The sequence below is a fragment of the Camelus dromedarius genome, chromosome 1 (assembly GCF_036321535.1).
Source record: "Camelus dromedarius isolate mCamDro1 chromosome 1, mCamDro1.pat, whole genome shotgun sequence".
NCBI lineage: Eukaryota > Metazoa > Chordata > Mammalia > Artiodactyla > Camelidae > Camelus > Camelus dromedarius.
In genome coordinates this window covers 57844493-57867958 of record NC_087436.1, presented here as the reverse complement: position 1 = coordinate 57867958, position 23466 = coordinate 57844493, and the positions used below count along the sequence as shown (strand labels likewise).

The window sequence follows — 23466 nt, the reverse complement described above, 5'->3', positions numbered from 1 at the left end:
CCGTAAGTCATTAATCCCTAGATCAGGAGTTTGTTTGTAAGGTAATTCTTTAGCCTGGGACATCCTGCTAAGGGCTTTTATAGATGAGGCTCTTTTTCCTAGTAAAAATTACTAGTCTCTTTACCTGGAGTTCCAGTTGATAAGGGCATTAGACTCATTTACCTCCCTTCTTTTTTTCTCCCCCTGGGCTGCACCCCCCCAACACACACATCAGTAAAAGGGTGAATAAAGGATCCTCGACCAGCTGCTTTAACTCTTTTCTCCTCAAATACTAATCAGTGAAATATAATTGAGTCAAATTTGCAAAAATATTTTCCAAAGCCACATAAATATTCAAGCATGTAAAGAAATTTTGCAACCCCCACAAACTTTAGCTGAAAAAAAGGAGCATGCCTATTATTTCTAGTAGAACTAAAAACCTCCCCCCAAATTAAAGAATAAATAATCATATAGATGATGATGATAATGATAGTAATTAAGCTCTCATTATTTATCAAACACTTCTATATTCTTTACTCTGTTGTATTATAAGACAATAATCTTCTGGGGTAATAAGTGCTATTATTTTTCTGATTAAACAGATGTAGAAATTGGGGCACAGAGAAATTAAATGACTTAGCACAGCTAGTAGATTCTGATGCCACTGATCACATCCAGGAAATCTGACTTCAAAATCCATGCTATTGACTGCTAAATCGTATATGAGAAAAATGCAGACATATCAAATTCAAAGATTCTTATTAGTAAGACTGGATAATAAAAGAGAAGCTGGCTTACTAGAAAATAACAGTGGAGGGTCAGTTTTGTTGATTATTGCTGCTGCAAAAATGAAATAGATTAAATATTGAAATTAATGAATAAAGAATGATTTGTTTGAATTGCTGTTATGAGCTCAGTGTCATGTAATGGGGTACAAGACACAGAATAAGTAAGAGGTATAGCAGACAGCATAATACCTGCGAAAAAAGACTAGAAGTTGAGTTAGAGGTTATGGCAAGTGAGATATATTTAAATAGCAACATTGTAGAGGTGCTGATTGAAACAGTTTACAAACTGAGATAATTTGTCCAAATATATGTGAGTATCAGGCCAAAATTCTAAATTTGAAATGACTCAGAATGTGATTTTCATTTGTAAAATCCTAACGTAAAGGCTGATAAACTAAACTGAGTAAAGAATGGTAAACAAGAAATAGAGAAATATGACCTATATTGCCATCTGTTGAGGAAATAAACATCTGTCATGTTGAATGAAAGATGAAGCTTGGAAATTCCCAATGAATCTCAACAGCTAGAACTACTATTTAAGAGCAAAAATAGACTTCAAGCCTAATTTAGATTTTTTTTTTTTAATTTGGAAAAGGTATTTAAAGGAGGAAAAATAAAGCTCCAATTAGTTAGAACCACAGCTTTAAAGATTTCCAGATTTAATTTTAGATCAAATTACAATGGAATTGTGCTAGAGAAAGAGTATTGTCAAAACTTGTTTCCAGAGTAGATTCTATGCTCTCCAGAAGTATCTTGTTTTTTTGACAAATAGATCCATGCATGTCACAATATATGATGGCAAAATCCTAGCCTGAAATTTAGTCTCAGCTCAAACATATTGTCATTTTGAGTACTCATTTGACCCTTTGGGTCTAAATTTCTTTGTCAGTAAAGTTGGTGAGATTGGACTAAGTGATGCTCAAGGTTACTTTCAATTGTACTCCTATCCCTGCTGTGCACCTATTAAAAATAGCCTGTTAATAATTGCGTGCTTGAAAAAACATTTATTTTATAGGTGAAAACTGTTTCCAGGGCTTCCTATTTTTATTATTATTATTATTACTATTGTTTTACATCTCCAAAAATCTTAACGTCAGTATATTTTCTCTTCTTTAGGGTGGAGTTAGTGGCTTGACTGGAGAGCTGGAATTTGGAGAAAATGGAGGCAATCCCAATGTCCACTTTGAAATTCTTGGAACCAACTATGGAGAAGAGCTTGGCCGAGGTGTTCGCAAAGTAAGATCAGACATACTGATGAATTTGCTTTTTCCTGTAGTAATATGGTTTTGTTCTTCATGCAATTCAATCACAGAATGAATTTAAGTCTATATTGTAGTTTGAGAGAGAAGAAGGAGAAGAATTAGGCCTTCTGTACTTAATGGAAGCATTAAGCAATAAATTCTATTTATGCCTTAGAATATTTTAAAGGAAAAAATCCTGATTATTGCCTAGGGAGCTAGCATAATCTTTCACTCATTAAAATAATAATTTTTATAAAGTAATGAATTTAATATTTATATGCTGCATAGCTGCTTGGTTTTTAACTTGTAATATGCACAAAATCAGAATAAGGGCTTTGATAAATTTCATATCACAAGAGAGAAAGTCTACTACAAAATGTGACATCACAGTATTTCAGCGTCTGTATGTGTCATATAATAAATAGAAAGAAAATTGTTTGCAGGGAATGAACTGTTGTTATAGACTGCAGATCACATGTAAGAAGAAGCTGAGTGACAGTAAAGGATGTTTCATGAAATATTGGGACAGTAACTTTTTCAAGGAGAAACATAAAAATCCCTGGAGAAATGACTTTTCTATAGTTTTGATTTGCCATTTTTATATATTTTTGGTAGGAAAAAAACTTAAGGTAATTGATTGTGCGTACAGAGTTCATAACTGTAAGTTTCTAACTGTATGAAATTGGCTGCACTGATGATACGAGGTACTTCAGTAGGTGTTTCTTTCCAGTACTGAGGTGTAGGATGCAGAAAGATTTAAACAAATTGGAGTTTACTGTTATTCTAATCAGCAAGAGAAATCTCTTGGTAAATTTATGCTAGAGAATTTGAAATTATCTTAATGTATTTTAATGTTTTTATAGTGAAGCATAGCAAACATACAGAAAACTGCATAAAACACAAGGATAGTTTAGTGAATTATTATAAAGGAATCAACTACTACTCTGGTCCAGAAACAGAATATTATCGAGTGTCCTAAAACCCCCATTATATTTCTTGTTGGCATCCCTGACATCTCTTCTCAGTAGCACAACCATTAATCTGAATTTTGTGATACTCATTTCTTTACATTTTAAATATAATTTTATCATCTATGTGTGCATCCTTAAATAATTGAGTTTTGCCAATATTTCAGTTTATGAATGGACTCAATATTGCATATGCTTTTTTCTTGCTTCTTATATCCTTAATTCTGTTTGTGTTATTCTTGTTGCTCCATGTAGCTGTTGTTTATTCATTTACATTGCTGTATCATTTTCTATTGTATGAATGTGTCACAGTCTACAGTGGTCTGTTTCCATTTTGGGGCTATCATAGGCAGTGCTGTTATGAATGTTCCTACACATATATTTTGGCTATATACTCTTATACTTTGCATGTATTTCTGTAGGATTTGTATCCAGGAGTAGAACTTCAACAATACGAGAAAACATACATTGAACTTCACTAGATAATCTCAAACCCGTTTTCATAGAGATTTACCAATTTACATATTTCTAACAGTGCTACAAATCCACATTGCCCCATGCTCGCACCAAGTTTTGGTTTTGTTGGATTTTTAAATTTTTATTAAGTCATTGGATGTATAATGGTATATCCTTGTGGTTTCAATTTGCATTTCTCTGATTAAAAAGGATTTTGCATCTTTTTTTGTATTTTTTTGCTCTTCAGGTTTCTTTTTGAGTTAATTGTCCATTTAAGTCCTTTGACCATTTTCTATTAGATTATCTTTTGTTCTTATAATTGATTCTAGGAGTTATATATATTGAATATTAGTCTTTTTTATTTAATTATATTGCAAATAGTTTCCTCTCTGTGTATTTCATTTTCATTCCATTCATAATGCCTTTAAATTTAGAATTATGAATTTTCTCCCTTATGATTATTACTGTTTAGTTTTATCCAAGAAATCATTCCTTACCACCAGAGTCATAAAGATACTATGCTCAATTATATTCTGAAGGTTTTAATAGTTTAGTCTTTTAAATTGAAACATTTTGTCTGCTTAGAATTTGTGTCAATGTTTGGGGGACAAGAAAAGAGTACAAGTTCACTGTTCTAGTATCTTGTTTATTTTCAATTGAGATTTAATTTGAACACAATAAAATGCACATATTTAAGTCGGCATAACTTCCAGTGAAGGCATTCACCAGTGTGATTAGTATCCAGAGCAAGGCATAGGACTTTCCCATCACCCAGAAATTCCCATCGATCCTCTTTTCACTCTTAACAATGCAGATAGTTATATCTGGTTGATATGCTCATATAAATGGATAATGCAGTGTATTCATTTGTATCTTCTTTCTCTTAACATGTTTCTTATACATTTTTATTTTTATGTCACTAATTTGTTATTTTTTTACTTACATTTGCTGAGTGGTATTATATTGTATGCATGCAGTGTAGTCTTTTAAAACTCCATTTTCTGTCGGTTGCTGATACATGGAAACAAAGTTGACATTTTTCTTGATTTTCTTACTCCTTTGTTTAATTCTAATGATCTCTCTGTAAATTTTGGTGAATTCTCTGCACACTCATATGATCTGTGATTAATGACTTGTATCATCCTTTCTAATTTTTACATCATTTATTTCTTCTTGCCTAGTGCACCTACTAGGGCCTTCAGGACAATGTTGAGTAAAAGTAATAGTAATAGGCATCCTTGGATTATTATCAGTCCCAGAGAAAAAGAAGTCAGTGCTACACCACTATATATAATGTCTTTCTTTTTCTTTGTTACTAACTTTGATCAGATTAAGGAAGCTTCATGCATTCCTGGGATAAACCTAATTTTTATATTTATATAAAATTACAATTATGCTTGTGTTTACATAAAAATTATTTGTTTTGCTACAACCTTGCTTAAGGTTTTTACATTGATCTTCATGACTAAGGGTACCTGAAGTTTTCCTCTTTGTTGAATTTTCATTTTGATCTAAGGTTATGTTGGCCTCATAAAATGTGGTAGAGAGGGTTTCCTCTTTTTCTGTTCTCTATGAGTTACATAAAATTGGAGGAATTTCTTCTACAAGTGTTTGATAGATGATCTTATGAAGCCAACTCAGACTAGAATTTTCTTTGTGGGAATTTTTTTTTTTACTATTGATTCTATTTTTTCATGGTAAATAAAAAGTCGTATTTTCTAATTCTTTTTGTCAACTCAAAAAGTTGTATTTTTATGTTCTTTTAAAGTTTTTTTTTCTTTTCTGTATGTATTGTCATAAATTTGCTGATAATATCCTTTTAAATACCTGAAACATTTTGAGACTTGAACTTATTTTTTTCTGAATAGTTTTCTTTATAAATAAAACTCTTAATTTATTATGTAAGTCTTCTACTTCTAATAATTCTTTCTCCCCTAAAGAATATCTTTGTCTGCTATTAATAGAGCTAAAACAAGTTCCCTTCCATTACTATTTGGATGGTGTTTCTTTTTACTATCCTTTACTTTCAACTTTTCCTGTATCCTTTTGTTCTACACGTAATTCTTATAAAAAGCATATAAATGATTATTTGATACCAATTTGACTATGAGATGAGAGCATTTCACATATTTAAATGAAATGTATTTAGTAATACACTTAGGTTTAGGTCTTCCATCTTGTACATTCTGTCATTTGTACATTCCATTTGCCTTGCTTATTCTAGGTTCCTTTTTGTCTTCTTTCTTGCCTTCTTTTGGATTGTTAATGTATATATTTTTTATTTTCCTCTTTCCTCCTTGTAAATATTTACTAATTTACTAAGGTGATAAGTAAAAGAAGTAAAGGTAAGTACCATGTTACCCATTTGCCTATGAAAGCAGTCATTAAATGGCTTTGTGAAACTGAGGGGGAGAATTTTTTGAGTGTGAGAGAGTTAAGTATACTTGAATGCTGACACACTGAGCCAGTAGAGAGTAAGGAAAAGAAGATAAAGGAAAGAAAGGTGATCATTGATAGAAGTCCAGAAGAAAGACACAAAACTGGAGTGCTTAATCTTAGACCAAGTACATCATTTTCCTGGGTGATGGGGGGAGGAAGTAAGGAGAGAACCGTGTGAATGCAAGCAAGTTTTCAAATGTGCTGTCAAGAAGTTAAGGGGATGGATAAGAAGTATGTTATCTTCTCTTGGAGAAATGGGAGGTGAGATTATATGCTAAGGGGAAAACTGTAGCAGAAAACATTAATTAGAGATTATGAGGTCAGAAGTTTATAGACAGTGATTAAGTTTTGACAGAGCTACTGTGGCAAACCGGAGAGAACTAATTAGGTACCATGGAAGAATTGCCAGGCAGGGCTGTTGGCTCATATGAGGGTAGAGACCAAAAATTCATTGTAGCACTAACCTATGTGGTTGTATATTTGTATCCAATAGCATTCAGTGGATGCAATGAATTTGCATTAATGGAGGGTCTAGATTTCATCAGATTGTTTTGTTTTGTTTTGTTTTACTGTTTTTGACAGCAGTCCCATAAGGCAGTGAGGGGAAGGATTTGGGCTGGAAAATGGTTGAGGTGGTAAAGCATGAAATCTCACTTGGACCTGGACGGTAGTGAAGGCAGGAGGAGTCTCAACCACAGGGAGGAAGTGTGGCTCAAGAGAATAGAGCCCACAGCAAATCGGAAGAAACTGACATTAGGTACATTAAGTGAGAGCGCTTCAGAGGCGGGCAGTTGTGTTTGAGGAGAAAGATGTGTAAATTCATGATTGGAAGGGTGGGTGGGTTCTAGACACTAAAAAAGTCATAATTGTAAGGGCAGAGGCAGACTTCATTTAGTTACCTACTAAGATCAGTGTAGTTCCAAGCTCAATGTAGTTGCTTCGCCCTGCTCTGAATTCAAAGTCTGTAATGTATTATCTATGCCATTCAGTTGAAATGAATCATATACTTCAAATTATGTCTAATTTCTCTTCAGTAATATCAAAGGACTCCTGTAATCATTTGTTTATGTTTCTATATTCTGACTCCCAAATTGGATTGAAACACTCCAGCACACTGACATTATATATGTGTTATTGAAAGGGACCATAAATATTTACTTTACAGTGCTTTTTACATTGGTATCAAAATTATTTTGTATTCTTGCTTTACAAATTTTTAAGCATTCTTAATTTTTAAATATTTATTTGTTTCTATAACTCAAGCGTTCTTCCTCCAAACCGCAATTTTAATTAGCTACTGAATGTATAAAGCTTCAAATCTAGCTCTCAAGTAACTTTAAAAGTACTAGTACTATAAATGAGTTAGTAGCTTGTTAGTTCTATTTACAAATGGGGCAGTTCCTTCACATGGGCATTACACACTTGTATAATGTCTTCAAAGATACTATCAAGGGAAAGCATTGCCATGCAAAAAATTACAGTATAGATTTAGCAGATGTGTGTTTAAAATAAAGGTTCCACTCTCAGTATCTCTATGTCTCAAAAAGAGTGAATGGCTTTCCAATTGACAGACTGTCAAGTTGTCAGTGTTTATTCTGTTGCCAGGCGCCAAGTGTACACAATGCCTGTGGCCTTACCACCTTGAGCAAGGATACTGTCAGCTCTCATAAGCTAAGCAGGATTGTTTCTGCGTAGGATTTGAATGTGAGGTTGACCAAGCCTCAAATTTTGGACTAGTCTTGGCCCTCTTGACATTGTATAAGTAGAGGTTTTACTTTTTTTTTTAAATTTGGTGAGAGTATGAAAAGAATTATTTAATTTTCACCAATGCCAGTCAAAACAAAGAGCTTTCCTGCTTTGATATTTTTTACATGCTCTTTTACTTTGATGTAAGGTGGTGCTTCATTCAGTAGAGGCTATGTTCAAGGTTTTAAGACACTGTGTATCCTTGAAGACAAATTCAGGTGAGCCTCAAAGCCAAAATTTGAAATCATCAAGATTTTCTATATACTTAAACTTTCTCCAAGAATATAGTTGTTCCTGTTTCTGTTAATCACGAAACAAAATTTCCAAGATGAAAAGTAATTTAAATAATAATACTCTATCCAGTCTTCTAAAACTAAATTTATTAGAAGACATTAAAATAAAGATTTGAATTAAATATTTAATTTAAAGGATAAGTTTATTCTTTTAGAAGAGGACTTGTACATAATAGCTTTTTTGCTTGTGCCTGAAGTCTTCTTTGTTTGGTTTGGTTTTGCCAATGCTACTCTTTTTATTGTGAAGTCTGAGCTCCAGCATTAAAATTTAATACTCTTAATTTAATGTCTTTGAACTTTATCACAAACAGGAAAATAATGCCAGGGAAAATAGATTAAAACTGATTTCACAACCAATCTTAATTGCATAGTAATGCTTAGTATCGTCATAAAATTGTTTTTTCATGTAAGTGGATGAAATAAAATGGTACAGCAGTGATATTCTAGCTCCTAGGTATAGTTGTTTTTTAAGTAGGCTTAGAATCTTTACTCGGGTTCTCCAGCATTAAATCTGCAAATTTAAAACCTACAGCTTTGCATTTTTGGGAAAACTTAATGTACTGTTTTTGCAAAGGGTAGTACATAGATTGCCATTGGTCCTTTTTTAATGAATTGAAATGTTCTACTGCCTTGTACTTAGAAGAAAGCACAACCTTGCCTTCAAACAGCCAATTATTATATACTATACTGGTATTCTTCAATGTTGTGTTTGTATTCTGATTCTGCAAAATCTAAAATAACATTTTCCTTTACATATTGTCCTGCTTTATGTTTCTTTTAGCACTTTTTGTAAGCTGATGTTATATACATACATATAATTTATACATACAGTCCTTATAAATGTGTATATATGTGTGCATATATGCATATGTAAACACACAAGTAAATATAATAAATTTACCTCTTTATAGCCTGTCTTTCCCATTGTAATGTAACTTCAAGAGATGAGAATGTTCCTTTGTTCTTGCTATGTCTCCCAAAGCATGGCATATAGTAGATACTCATTAAGTAGTTAATAGATGAACTAATGAATAATGTGCATACTGACATAAGAATCTAAGATTCTTTTCTGCATCTACAAGTGTAACAGCTGTGAAAATAAATAATAAAAAATATGCGCACATAAATGATTGTTGACATGCCAGATTAGAAAGTGTTTGTGTAATTGCACCATTTCCATCACTGTATCCTTAATGCCTAGCAGAGTTGGCCCTTTTGGTCACAAAAAATACAATCAATAATTTTAGTGATTATTAGGTTGGAGTTTTTATATTTTGTATATTTTGTTTGCAGGGATTCAGAGAGAACAGGGATATAGTAGTTTGATTATTTTAAGCAAATACGTTGATTATTCTAGGCAAAATAGAAGGGCACACAGAAGTACAGGTTTGTTAGCAATTATTGGTATTTGTAATTCCAGATCATTTTCAAATGACTAGACTAGATTTAATATTTTGTAATGTGGAAAACATGCATAGCCTTTTCTGTCAGACATACCTGGGTTAAAATTCTGTCAGTTACTGACTGTGATCTTAGGACTACTAAACCCAGTGAATCTCAATTCCTTTATCTGTAAAATGTGAATAATTTTATAAGAGATATCTATTCCTTAATATTATTGTAAAGATTAAGTGAAAGTATGTTTGTGAGTTATATAATGAATAGATAATTAAAATAGTGCCAATTTGAAAATGGATAGTAAACTATGTGATTCATTTTTAAGCCAACACAAGAAATACAAAAGTTGTTTCTGTTGCTATTCTGACAAGAAATTGCTATATGAGGTGGAGGAATAATTTCATTTTAGACATGATTGACAGGGCATTATGCATGACAATCACAGTGATAACATGAAAAATTAACCTTTTTATTGTTTAATGTACTTTCTGAATCTAAAATTCTACAAGTCTGTTAATCAAAACTTGGAAGCATCTGTAATTTAATAGGAAGCTAATAGCAGAGAATCTGGTAGCCAACATAGCCTGCATAAACCCAGTGTTTATAATTAAACTCATTATTGGAAAATCTGCCATCCTTATTTACTATTACATTTCTAATGATAAATTTATGTCTTGGAAGCCTTATATAGTGGAGAGAATCTAGAAAATACTCTGAATTGACAATCTGTTGTGAACATTCCAACTTTTTTTCTCCTACCCTACTATATATATAATATATGTGATAAATTTAGCTCCATCAGCTTTTATTTTGGTGTGTCTTCAAAAAATACTGTGTATCTCAAACTCATGTGAAATTTAATCTAGTACCTTATAAAATTTCCAGTCTGCTAGACCTTCAAAATAATTGACCCAGCAGCCTACTGATGGGTAAGGGAACTCTACACTATTGAAAAGTATATACTGTGGACTGGATCATTTCTGCCTCAAAGGGAACCCATCTCCTATTGCTACATAGACGAAAGAATTACAGCTATATCCAGTGATGGTTAGAGTTAGTCTGATCTTTCTGAAAGAGTTAGCTGTTGCTCGAATTGAGATAACTTCTGAGGGAGTCCTGCTTCAGGCAAGCAGCATTCACTGCCTCAAGAGAACAGGAGCTATCTCTTTTGGTGGATGGGATGATGCTGACTTCCTAGCACGGAGAAAAGATACCTGATAGTGTACAATTCCAGTTCAAATTTCTATCAAATTAGAACTAACAACTTTTTTTGGAAAGACTACAAAATCTGGATTGCTTGCCTGGTATGGATTATTTTACTACTTCTGAGGAAAGAGCTTATTATGAGGAAAGTTGGTGCTATTAACATGCAGACTATCAGTAAATCTTTACAGACATGTGTGCTTGTAAAAAGATCCAGAAAGTCTGTGGCTAAAGACTGACTGTGTTAAAAGTTCAAGACCATATCTGATACAAAGGAGGCAAGGTTCAGTTTCCTTCCCAATCTACTGGACAGCACCCACTGTAAGAACACTAGAATCTACCTCACTCCAACCTCTCTCACACACAACAGACACAGACATACAACACACACCACGACCACCGATGAAACTCCAGTCCAGCTCAGATCCACCCACACAATGTAGTTTCAGCTACAAATGGTGATTACTATCCAGGACCCACCACCGGAGCAATGATCATTAAAGCAATCTAAGTTAAGAGTACACAAAATTGAGAAGCATTTGCTCATATGTTCTCCTTTAGCAAGGTCTCATTGTCCTGCTTGAACTTTACGTGGAGATAGCAAAGATTTATTTCAAATAGGTTGAGTGAAGGGGTTACACAGCATGTGAGTCATTTGTCCACATAGTCAAAATTCACAACAGATTCATTTGTTATATGGTGACATGCCTGGTACAGTAGATTCAGTTGAACCATAATCCCAAGGGTTTGTCATTGTACCTCAAATTATCTGCTTTCTTTCGCCTCTAAATTTCTCTGTAGTCTGGTGAAATATTTGATTTTAGATCTTTCATTTTTCTCCCGGGCCTGTCTTGACTCCTTCAGGGGATTATAAATTCTCTTTCAACAGGAACTGGGTTTTATGTATTGGAGTGATTATAAAAATTTAAATAATCTGGGCACATAATCTCACCAAATTTGCTAACAGAACTTTCACAACTCATTTGTTTGGGGGTTCTTAATTCAAACTAATGAATTATTATATTCATGTTAGTGATGAATAATTGAAATTGTAATCATGACTTTTGGTCACTGCTGACTGCATTGCCTCCTTTCTTTTCTTCTTGACACACTAATGCTAGTCAGACACTATTACATTAAGACTTTTGTCCCAATTAAGCTGTTCTATGGTGATTGGAAAATGAGGAGGTTGGCATTTGTTCATTTATTTTGAATAGAAACTATGTTATTAGAAAAATGTTTTTTGAGACTTGGGATGGCTTGGATGTATGAACTATTGCCCCTTTAAAGTTTCTGCCATTAATTTGGATATAGTTTCCTCCAAGATTTCTTTCTTGGCAGTATGTTGCAATAAAAACAAGTAACACAATTTGTTCCATTTTCAAAGAGTATAAACAATTGATTTGCATGCTAAAACCAGTAAGTATTGACTGTGCTATAAAGACAGGAATCTGCTGTTTAGCAACTGATCTTCATCCCCAGTAGCATGGAGACTGTCGACATGTGGTTATGAATGGACTGCATGTTCCTCACTCTACTCTTGGTCTTTGAGGAGAGAATATTCAAATGTATGGTATTTTTACTGAGACCTTGGACCCATACTACCTATTAAGGCAAACATGATCTTATTTATCTGATGGAAAATATTTCCTTCTTTAATCATGCCTCTCTTTGAAAATGTGTACAACTTCATAATCTTGCATCCAATAAATGTTTATTTCTGGCTATGAAAAATGAAAAAAAAAGCATTTTCGAGCTAGTCATGTAGTTCTGTTTTAAAATGTTTCATATTTAAAATTCTCTTTGTAGTTGTTTAGTTTGGTGGTCTTCTGATAGCAGGGTTACAGGCTGTTGCTACTGTTAGTTTCCCCTTTACATTTTCCTATGTTTTCCAGATTTTCTGCAAAGGGCATATAATACTGTTATAATTAAAAAAAAAAGTTAAGTTTTAAAAGTTAAAAATAATTTTGAAGTTCTCTTTGTATTTAGAGGAGAGAAACTATTTCTGAAACTTCATCAGAAATATCAAGTAATTGAGAATTTGAGGACAAAAGTTTTCAAGTCTGTATTTGAAAAAGTCTGCTCTCTGGCTCTGGCATTCTCTGATTCTTTCATTCCAATGCCATCGTGCTTTCATAAAGCATTCTGAAGTGCTGTTTTTAAAATGGCAAAACAATTCATTTTATTTGTTTCCAGATACTATCTATGACATTAGAATATACAATTTATATCTCATTTGAAGGATTATACCATGTTGAATTAATTTGTAGCCTTATTTATTAAACAATCTATTTTTAATTAAGATAAATGTATCTAATTTTACAGAATGGCAATTTTACATATAATAATAAACCTAAAAATTCTTTCCATAACCAACATGATTTTTAATATGTGAAATTTGTCTTCAAATGATTTCCTTTGGTGAGAGTTTGATAGGAGTTGAAACAATACCTCAGAATTATACATTTATTTGTTCTAACTTAAAAAAATTAATATTTGATACCTTTTCCTATAAAATTTAGGTTACTTGGATTTTATGGTAAATAATTAATTTAAAATAATTTATAATTAAATAATTTCATATTATCTATAAGGTCTTATTAAAATATAAATGTCCACATTATTTTATATCCTGAAACTAGTAGTCCATGCTGGATCCCAAGTGTTTGCTAACCATTAAAAAAGTAGATAAATGACTGAAGAAGTAATAAAGATTTTTAAAAGCTTAAAATAAAAACAAAACATGTCTTATTCCTGCTCTGATCTGCAGTTTCCATAGGCACTTAAATCATCAAATATATATCATCCAAAATTTTGTCATGCTCAAAAGAATTCTGATGGGCAGTTTTTTAAGGTGATGGTTAAACATTTTTATTCAAAAATAAAGCCTTATTATTTAGATGCATAGCATTATTATCAATTATTAAGTCCATGCAACTTGGGTGTTGTTGACATATATTCCACTTCTTGTTGAGGTTACAAATGTTATTTTGAGGAACAGTTTTTTGACTTTAAATTGTCAGCATTTTCACCAGGGTCTTAAATGTCTTTCCAGTAAATTCTGTATGAATTTAATAAATAATTTATTGAAGTTGTATAGAAAGCTGAGTTTGCATAGCATTCTTTCTAACATGGAAAATGAATGTTTGAAAATGGAGATGATCTTTTTAGTAATTAGAGGCACTTTTATTAATAACAGCAATTCAGGTGCATTGAAGGGGTTTTATACTTATTGGCAATGAACTTTGATTTTAAAATATTCAGTAAATACACTTTATCGGGGTTATTAAGATTCATTATAATAGTAAAATAGTATTTCTAGAATTATTTTTTATAATCAAAAGTGAAAAATGAATCTCACTGTAAAAAATAATTTTAAAATACCTTGGATTAATAGGTTATGCCTTGAAATGTCTAATTAATAAAATGAATGCATCTAGCTGAATATAATCACCCTGAGAAAGTCACTTGATGCTCATGAGGAGAAAAGTACTTATCTGCTGAAAATGTTTTCAAGTAATTCTTAATCAGAAGCTATGGAAAGTTTTATTACCCTGGAGTGCTTGAATAAAAGTAGTTTTTGTGGGTTTAAATTGGAAAAGCATTTGAAATGCTTTGCTTGAGATTTCTTCTTTTGATTCATTCAAGTCTGATATGAATCTGTATCCCAAACTGAGATGAGAAATCTTTCAGACCCAGACTAATGCATTTCAGAATGTCTATTGCCATTTAGAGCAATAGTATGATCTGAATAAGTGTATTTTCATTAAATAGGAGACAATGTCTTTTAGGATTGTGGGGAAAAGTCAGATTTCTGTCTCTCATATAGGAAATGCTGTACTAATGGATATTTTTCTCTTCCAAAGAAAATTGGAAACTGGAGAATTACTCTTGCGGCAAACAAAATAATTCCAGTTCAGGAACTGGGTTCTTGTCCATTCTTTAACATACCAAGTTGCAGCTGTTAAGTGAAATATCTCTATCTTACAGATGTAGACCTGAGTTTTGTGGATTGAAGACCCTCTTAAAAATCATTAGTTTGTTTGAATAACCAAGCCTAGAGTTCTAGACTTCCATGTTTTTTCCACTGCATTAAAAGTTCTTTCCACAATTTCAAAACCTATACCTTTTATGGTAAACAGTAAAGGTGAGATCAGTTCTGTTTTTTTTTTTTTCTTTCAGATTCTAAGTCTGGAACAATCTTGAAATGTATTCATAGTTTTTTTATAGCTTATTAAATCCCAAGGGAAAAATCTGCTGTATTTAAAATCTCACTAATAAAAATTTATCACATTTTCCTAGAAAATAACGTCAATCCTCATGCTTTTCTCTTGAAACTCCTGATTATTAAAATATGTGTAGATATTTTTGTCTATGTTTTATTCTACTTTTAACTTTATTCTACTATACTTTATGTAATATTTAATTTTTAGTCTTGTCTTTTTTTTTTTCCTTTCTCTGTTCGATTTTGATTTGTCATTGTAGAGGTAATAGTTCCATTCATTTGTTCAAAGTCTTATTTTCTTTTCAGTGACAGCTACATTTTACCTTACTCTGAATTGACATTCAGTTTTAGCTTACTATTGTTAACAAAAGCCCATTTTGATTAAAAATAAATGGGTGCAGGTGAGGGTGACTTGAATTTCTGATAGAATATTTTCATAAATTATTTTTAATGAGATGTTTTATAATCCTAAGTAGAGTTTTCCAGCCACAGTGTTTTTTGCCACAATGTAGTCAGACAAAAATATATTTGAGCTACTATGCCAGCTATCTTTTTTTCAAGATGAGGTTTGGGTGACTCATGACATAGCAAGGATAGCCCGATGTTGAAGGAAAAAAATCACAGATTCAAGACCATGTAATATCAGCAAGCAGTTATGAGTACTTACTATTGATAGAGTTATCTTTTTTAATGAGAATTTAGATAGAGATGATAGATAGATGATAGATACATAATAGGAACATGATAGATGGTGTGGATATACATATCTTTATAAACACAAAAGCAACATAGACCAAAGACATACTGTATTCATAACATATACAGAGAGAGAAATAGGTAAGATATTTTGTGAGTTATACTATATGTTAAAAGCTTCATAACAGACACATTTACACACACAAATAACTCTGATGCTGCTTTGGATCTTATATTTAATTAGTGTGGTAGCATAAGATATAGAAATCTAAAATTACCAGAACATTAAGATTGTGCTATGCTTATGATTGTATAACTTTATTAAAACAACTGATTTGAAAATAATTTGCTTATTTTTGGGGGGGCATGCATGTAGAACAAAAAAAGAAGTAGTGGCAGCAGAAGATTCACAACTAATTTAACAACTTAATAATCAAGTCAATAATAAGTAGAAAAAAGCAAAATTCATTCTGGATGATTTGAAACATAGAAATACATTATATTTGTAGTGCCTAGCATTTAAATCTGATTTACCTGATTTACTTAATAGCAATAATGGAAATTAGCCCCAAATATAAGAGATATCAAGAAACTAGCTAAAGTTTTGATTGTCTGATGCCTTAACTTGGATATAATTAATAATTGAATTTAGAAATTATTGAAGAAAAGGAATTATGTAGCCTCATTACATTTTTTTTCTCATTACATTTTAATCAGTGATGCAGCTCAATGTGATGCAATCACATGGTGTTTAAGGGTAGTAGGCAATGAAACCAATAATTTATAGATTAGTCTAGCCATAATTTAAAATATTATAATTCAGGAAATAGTCTAATCATTTTTATTTATAGAATACTAATTTTACAAATATTAAAAATTGCTTCCACAGATAGAAAGAATTTAAACCTGTAAAGAATAAACTAAGAATGTATTTCATATTTTTATCTTTAGTGAAGAATTCTTTTAATATTAACCACTTACTAAAGAGAACTGTTATAAAGTATTTTAAGACAAATTGCATTTTTAATGTTAAAGCCTGTCCTTAATTTTGATAGCATTTTATGAATTCTCTTTCCTGCATTGTATAACAAAAATATGCTTTTTGAATAACATTATATGTGAATGCCCCTACCTGGTAATATCTACTCACTATTTTCCTACTTCCCAATTAAAAAAAAAGTGTTTTTTGAAGTATAGCTGACTTACAATGTTGTGTTAGTTTTAGGTGTACAGCAAAGTGGTTCAGTTATGTATATACATATATATTCTTTGTCAAATTCTTTTCTGCAGGTCCAGTTTTTTCCTTAACTTCAACAAGGCACAGAAACGAAATATAATCTTTCTAATTGTTTGTTGCTGGGAAAATTACTGACAATATAAAATATTTTGATTCTACTGAATTATTATAAAATATATACACAGAATTACAGGAATACTATAATTGCAGACCACACTTTTTAAAAATATGGTTCCCATGGAAGCATGTAATTCTTGCTTCAAAAGATAAAATCTGGTTGCTTGAATAGTAAAGTCTGTACTGTTACGGAAAGGACAGTAATGGGCCTTAACGAACAGAAAGGACTTGGACGGAGACAAAGGCCACGCCTGTCACTTGCAATAAGAAAAAGAATGGCAGTGATAAAAATTGGCAGAGATATTTCTTAATAGAAGTTTAGGTGAAAATGAACTGCAGGTTTTAGTTGAGTACAAAGTCAAATGAAACAATAATGTTCTAAGTCCACCAAAAAGCTGATGAAATTTACTGAAGTCATTAAGAAAGTGATGTTGCAAGAGAAACCCACGAAGGAATTAAAGATCTTAAATATAACAAATACGGCACATGAATACTGTTTTCATGGTTTTAATGGCAGCCAGGTACAAAAAAGAAATGGTGATGTTTTATATTAATTCAGGCTCACGTTTTGAATCAAAGACTCAGTTAGAAGCAGATAAATATGGCTTTGTGCAAGGCTCCTTTCTGGTAAGATTTGGAAAGCAGCAGGATAATGTTCATCTTCGCCCAAAATATCTTTAATCATCCATGGAGGTGCCTGATACTTCACTGTTAGTTTCTCAGTGCAACATCTAGACACCAGCTTTTAAAATGATTTGAAAAGAAGGAGTTACCACTTTCAGCTGTAAATAACCTGTGATTAGAACGTGTATTTACTTATTGTCCTCTCTTTTCATAAACAGAATGTGTGTGGAAATGAGATAATTGAGGAAGAATTAGATCTTAGAGCCCTAGGAAGCAGGTAGCCCAAGCGAGAAATATTACTAAGGGCTGATGCACTGACTAGGGTAACTGTAAGGCACTGGAGCCAGGGAAGATACGTTTTCAGAGAAAGGGAGAGAAGATCAAAGGGAGAAGCATACAGTAGGTACCTGTCGCCTGCTTTACTCCTCTGTTTCAAGTGGAGCTTGGTTACATTCTCAGATTGTACATATTTGCTCAATGTTGTATCAATAAATGAAAAGATGGGTAATTAGAGGGACAGGTACCTGGAAGTCATGTTAGTTGGCTTTGTAGTGCTTAGTAGCACCGTCCGGAATTAAGGTTCAAAACTGTGAATGGATTTAGCTTTTCAATAGATTATCAATGAATGGTATTACTATTAATACATGGACAGCTCCATATTAGTCATAACCAGGCACTGAAACTTCCAGAGTATCTGACCTCTCACCAGCTAGTTTTCTGGTTCCCTAAAGAAGAAATCGGTATTCCTTTTAAAAATAGCTATGAATATGTTCATTATCTTGATTTTTGAAATAATTTCACGTATACATATGTATGTCAAAATTTATCAAAATGTACACTTCAAATATATGAAATTTATACTGTCAATTATACTTCAGTGAGGAAGTTTAGAAAAGCCCATTGCAGAGCTAATTATATTGATAAATAAAATTCTTTGACTATCAAAATTTATGTTTTTAATTTTTATATAAAGTCTTTGATTATCCAGATGTATGTAAACAGATGAAGGAGTTAAGTCAGTTATGTGCTTTACCTTGTATTTCACAAAAAATGTGAATGTAATGATCACATATGAGGTTCAAAAACCTAGTCAATTAATTTTATAGTGCAAGTTAAACTAATCCTTCTAACTGTACATATCTCCATGCTCCTGGGATTCTAGTTGTTTTCTTAATTCTCTGAAAATGACTATACTTAATATTGTCTAAGTAATTTGGAATGTGTTTTAAAAATATGTGCATTTCTGCTGCCATTTTCATTAGTAAAGCAGAGTTAAATAAATAAAGGCAATAGTTTTTTTCAAACATAACACATTGCCCATGAGATATTAAAATTTATGATTTTCCTTATTGGTTTATATGAGAAGATTTAGGCGAACTTTTAAAATGTAGTATGTGTCTGTACAAGCTGTAAGTTAGCTATTAAACTATTCTAATTTTAATTCTCATTTTCTTACATATCATGCACACTTACTTTAGAGCTGTGTTATAAGCAGTACCAGTACTTTGCCACTCTTCAGAGGATGTTCCTCGCTAGCATATCTGATCCACCGTAAGTCCATGGGGTTTACTACAGAGTCAAGTTTGTATTACTTTATTTTGGAAACAAAACTTTATTTATAATTTAAATTGCTTTTTTATTCTATACGTTACCTGTATGAGGAACTGTTAAAATTTAATATATGATATCAAATTTTAGTCATCAGAACACATCTTTTGAGCTCATTGCCTATAATTTTTTCAAAAAGCCCAGAAAACCCTGTAATGAATAGAATCAATAGAATATTAAAGTGACACAATAAAAATTTTCTAGATATTTCTTTCTTTATTAGAAATTTGCAAATTAAAACAATGACAGAGTTTGCATACCACTACAATCAAACAATTTGAGTAAAGCAAAAAGAAAGAGGAATTGGAACATCAACTGTTATTTCTACCCAAAATCTGACTGCTTTATTTTGTGGCATTTGGTCTTTGCAAAACACTCAAATATAAATCATTGTTCTATAACCTAATGGTCAGCCTGATAGTGTGTTAGTCATGAATACTAGTTTGTACTTGAGGTTAAGTGCATTCCTATTGTGAAGGATTTAAGAGACCCTCTAAAGATGTAGCTGACTAGCCATCTAGCCAACTCTCTAATCCAGGGGTTGGCAAACATTAAAATATTTTAGGCTTAAGGGCCACTTATGGTTAAATAGTCTTTTTTATATATGTATGTATGTGTTTTTTATAATTCTATAAAATGTAAAACTTATTTCAGCTCAAGGACTGTACCAAAAAGAGGCCTAGGGCCAGCCATCATTTGCTGATCCCTGGAGTTATTTTGCAGATTTGGCTTCCTCCACAGAGGGTTCAAGGACACTTGAAAGAATAAAAAATACATTAAAATAAATAATAAAGAATTAGCAAATAAATGATATATTAGAACTAAGTCAAGGTCAAATAAAGGAAAACTAAGAAACAGAAAAACCAAAATATGCTAAAGTCAACTAATATAGTTAAGATACTTAAGATACTAGAGCTTAAGAATTTGGTTCCAGTCTCTTAAAAGCCCAAAAAAGACATGGTCGGTTACACAGGTATTATTATTATTAAAACGATAAAACATACCATACGCTTCAAAACAGTGTCTCACAAAGGACTTTATTCTCCTCAATAGCGTTTGTAAGCCAAATGTACATATGACTGTTTTGATATAATTTTCTGATAAAAGCTGAGAACGTAACTATGAATACCCAAGAAGGCAATTCTAAATAGTGTTAGGGATTTTCAACCAAGTACATGGTCTTCTAAGTTTCCAAGCTGATTCAAGAGGAAAAGATAAAATGCCCTGGAATTAGATGTTCTTCAATAATTATGCACATATATTTCCCACTTCAATTTACAGGGAATTTTAAATTGTTTGTTTTTATCTAGTTATATTAGACTTAATTATTCTTTATAGAAAACTTGGGAAATAAGAAAAAATCCATAATCATGCTACTCTGAATAATGTGTGTTAGTATTTTAGTGGGTTTTCCTTATTAAATTTTACAAACCTGTATAGATGTATTTTATGGGCATAATTATGCAAATAACCCTCTATTTTTTAATATTTAGGGTTTTTTTTGTTTTTACTCTTTAAAGTTTTATAATGAATGTAATAAATAGATTTCCAAAAATGAAATTGCTAACCTAAAGTGTACAGCATTCTCTTTCAGTTTTTAAGTGTTATTCCTAGTCATTTTTTCTTCAAAATATTTTTCCATTCCACCAGCAATTAGAGAGTGCCTATTTACAAAATGTAATACTTCAGTCCACTTGTCAGTACTAAGGAGTCACATTATTGTAAACCCTTGATGACTGTAGGGAAAAAAAGAATCAATCTGCAATCTCCTGTATTATTAATGTCAAATAAGCATTCATGTTTCTTTTTTTTAGTTGTGCATATTTTTCTTTCATTTATATTTTTCAAGCATAATATTTTTATCAATTTTTGTGAGATCTTTCCATGCTAAGTCTTTTTTCCCCCTTGTATTTCTTTGTAATGTTTCTCTAGTGCATGATTTGCTTTTTAATTTATTTTGTTTTGACTTACAGAAAGTTGTAATTTTAGTACAGTCAAATCACCTTCCTTATGACTTCATCTACTAACTTTCATACAAGGAAGGCATTTCCTGGTAAGAAATCAGACTTAGACTGTCTTGCCACCTCCCCTCCACCTCTTTCATGGGTTTGAATATTTACAGTTATCTTTTCAACCCATCTGAGTCTTGGTTTGTTTTTTTTTTTCTCTTCTTTTCTGGTATGATATTCTATAAAGAACTAAATGATTATTGTGTTCCGAAACAGGTGAACAGTTTTCTGTGCAGTGAAAAGTCCTCCCCTTCTCATTGATTTGTGATGCCTTAAATAAGCACATTATTACATTTTAAATATGCTTAAATCCTCATAAGTCATATTAGGGTCAATTAGATAACCTGACCTGCCTTCTTGAGTATGTTTCTCAATCCAGATCCGTTTGGTTTATAGTTAGTGGACCATCTTCCCAGAATCTAGCTGAGTGACCGTCTTGACTTTTAAATCTCGCAGATTTTCATTTTCTTATCTTTTTTGGGAGTATTGCAGTGGGTAATTTGAAAAGGCAGTGTCAGAAACAACTATCTAGATAACAGCCTTTGTAAAGAAACTAACCATTCTATCCCTCAAAAGCAGGCTACTCCTGGTTTGTGACAATGACTCTACATCACTATAGAGAAATACGCTTATCTTCTTAATTGCTAAGGAATGGGAGAATAAAAAGAGAACCAAAGGTAGTTTCAAGTCATTAAAATGAATTTGTTTTACGGCAGTTCAGAAAGGAGTACTGTTTTGTGTCACTTGGAATTATTATCTGATCTGTGATGATCGTTCTTGCTGAACTTGTCTTTTGCAATATTATTAAAATTCAGCTTACATTCAGGTAGCAAATGATAGGGACTCTGTGGAACTCAGGTTTAGTGCAAAAAGGATTTTTATTCTCAGATTCAGAGACATAAGAATGGTCATTGAAATATGCAAACAAAATGTTATTATTTTTGGCTTATTTATCATTTTGATTACATACAATATTTTTCTTTCATTTTTTAATTGAAGTATAGTTGACATGCAATCTCATAGTTTCAGGTGTACAACATTGTAATACAACATTAATATGCATTACAAATTGATCACCATGATAAATGTAATAACCATCTGTCACCATACAAAGTTACTGTAGTATTAGTGACTATATTCCCCATGCTTTACATTAAAACCCTATGGCTTATTTATTTTACAACTAGATGTTTGTACCTCTTAATCCCCATCTCTCACTTTATTCAACTCCCCATCCTACACCTCCCTCCCATCTAGTGACCACCAGTTTATTCTCTAATTTTGAATCTGTTTCTGTTTTGTTTCTTAGATACCATGTATAAGTGAAATCATATGGTATTTTTCTTTCTCTGTCTGATTTATTTCATTTAGCATAATACCCTCTAGGTTCATCCACATTGTTGTAAATGGCAAAATTTCATTTTTCATGGTTGGGTAATATTCCATTGTGTGTTTATGTGTATCTTTATCCATCTTTATCCATTCATCTATCCTTGGGTACTTAGGTTGCTTTCATTAGCTATTGTAAATAGTGGTACAGTGATCGTAGGGGCACATGTATCTCTTGAAATTAGTATTTTTGTTTTCTTTGGAAAAATACCCAGAAGTGGAATTGCTGGATCATATGGTAGTTCTATTTTAAGTGTTTTGAGGAACCTTCTTACTGTTTTCCATAGTGGCTACACCAGTTTATATTCTGACCATCAGCACATGGAAGTTCCCTTTCTCCACATCCTCACCAACACTTGCTTGTTTTTTTCTTTTTATCTTTTTGTTAATAGCCACTCTGACAGATGTGAGATGGTATCTCATTGTGGTTTTGATTTACATTTCCCTGATGATTAATGATGTTGAACATCTTTTCATCTGTCTGTTGACCATCTGTATGTCTTTCTTGGGAAAATGACTGTTAAGACCCTCTGCCCATTTTTTAATCAGGTTGTCTTGTTTTGTTTTTTGATATTGGGTTGAGTGAGTTCTTTATACTTTTGGACATTAATCCCTCATCATATATATCATTTGCAGATATCTTCTCCCATTCAGTAGGTTGCCTTTTCATTTTGTTGATAGTTTCTTTGCTTTGCAAAAGATTTTTAGTTCAGTGTAGTCCCATGTGTTTATTTTTGCTTTTGTTGCCCTTGTCTGAGGAGACTGAAAAAATATTGTTAAGACTTGTCAAAGACGGTACTGCCTGTCTTTTCTTCTAGGAGTTTCACAGTTTCAGGTCTTACATTTAAGTCATTAACTCATTTTGAATTAATTTTTGTATTTGGTATAAAAAAGTGGTCCAGTTTCATTCTTTTGCATGTAGCTGTCCAGTTTTCCCAACACCTGTTTTGAAGATACGACTTTTTCCCCACTGTGTATTCTTGACACTTTTTTTGTAGATTAACTGACTGCATAAGTATGGATTTATTTCTGGGTTCTCTATTCCATTTC

The 23466-nt window shown here is 32.0% G+C and overlaps 1 protein-coding gene across 3 annotated transcripts in view; it reads left to right on the top strand.

Annotated features, from left to right (window-relative positions):
• GRID2 (glutamate ionotropic receptor delta type subunit 2) overlaps window positions 1-23466 on the top strand; it is a 1267385-nt gene that overhangs the window by 806310 nt on the left and 437609 nt on the right. For all 3 annotated transcript variants that reach the window (XM_064484830.1, XM_064484825.1, XM_064484834.1), the window contains exon 8: window positions 1884-2003. In XM_064484830.1, coding sequence (XP_064340900.1) covers window positions 1884-2003 — 120 coding nt within the window. The remainder of the gene's footprint in view (window positions 1-1883; window positions 2004-23466) is intronic.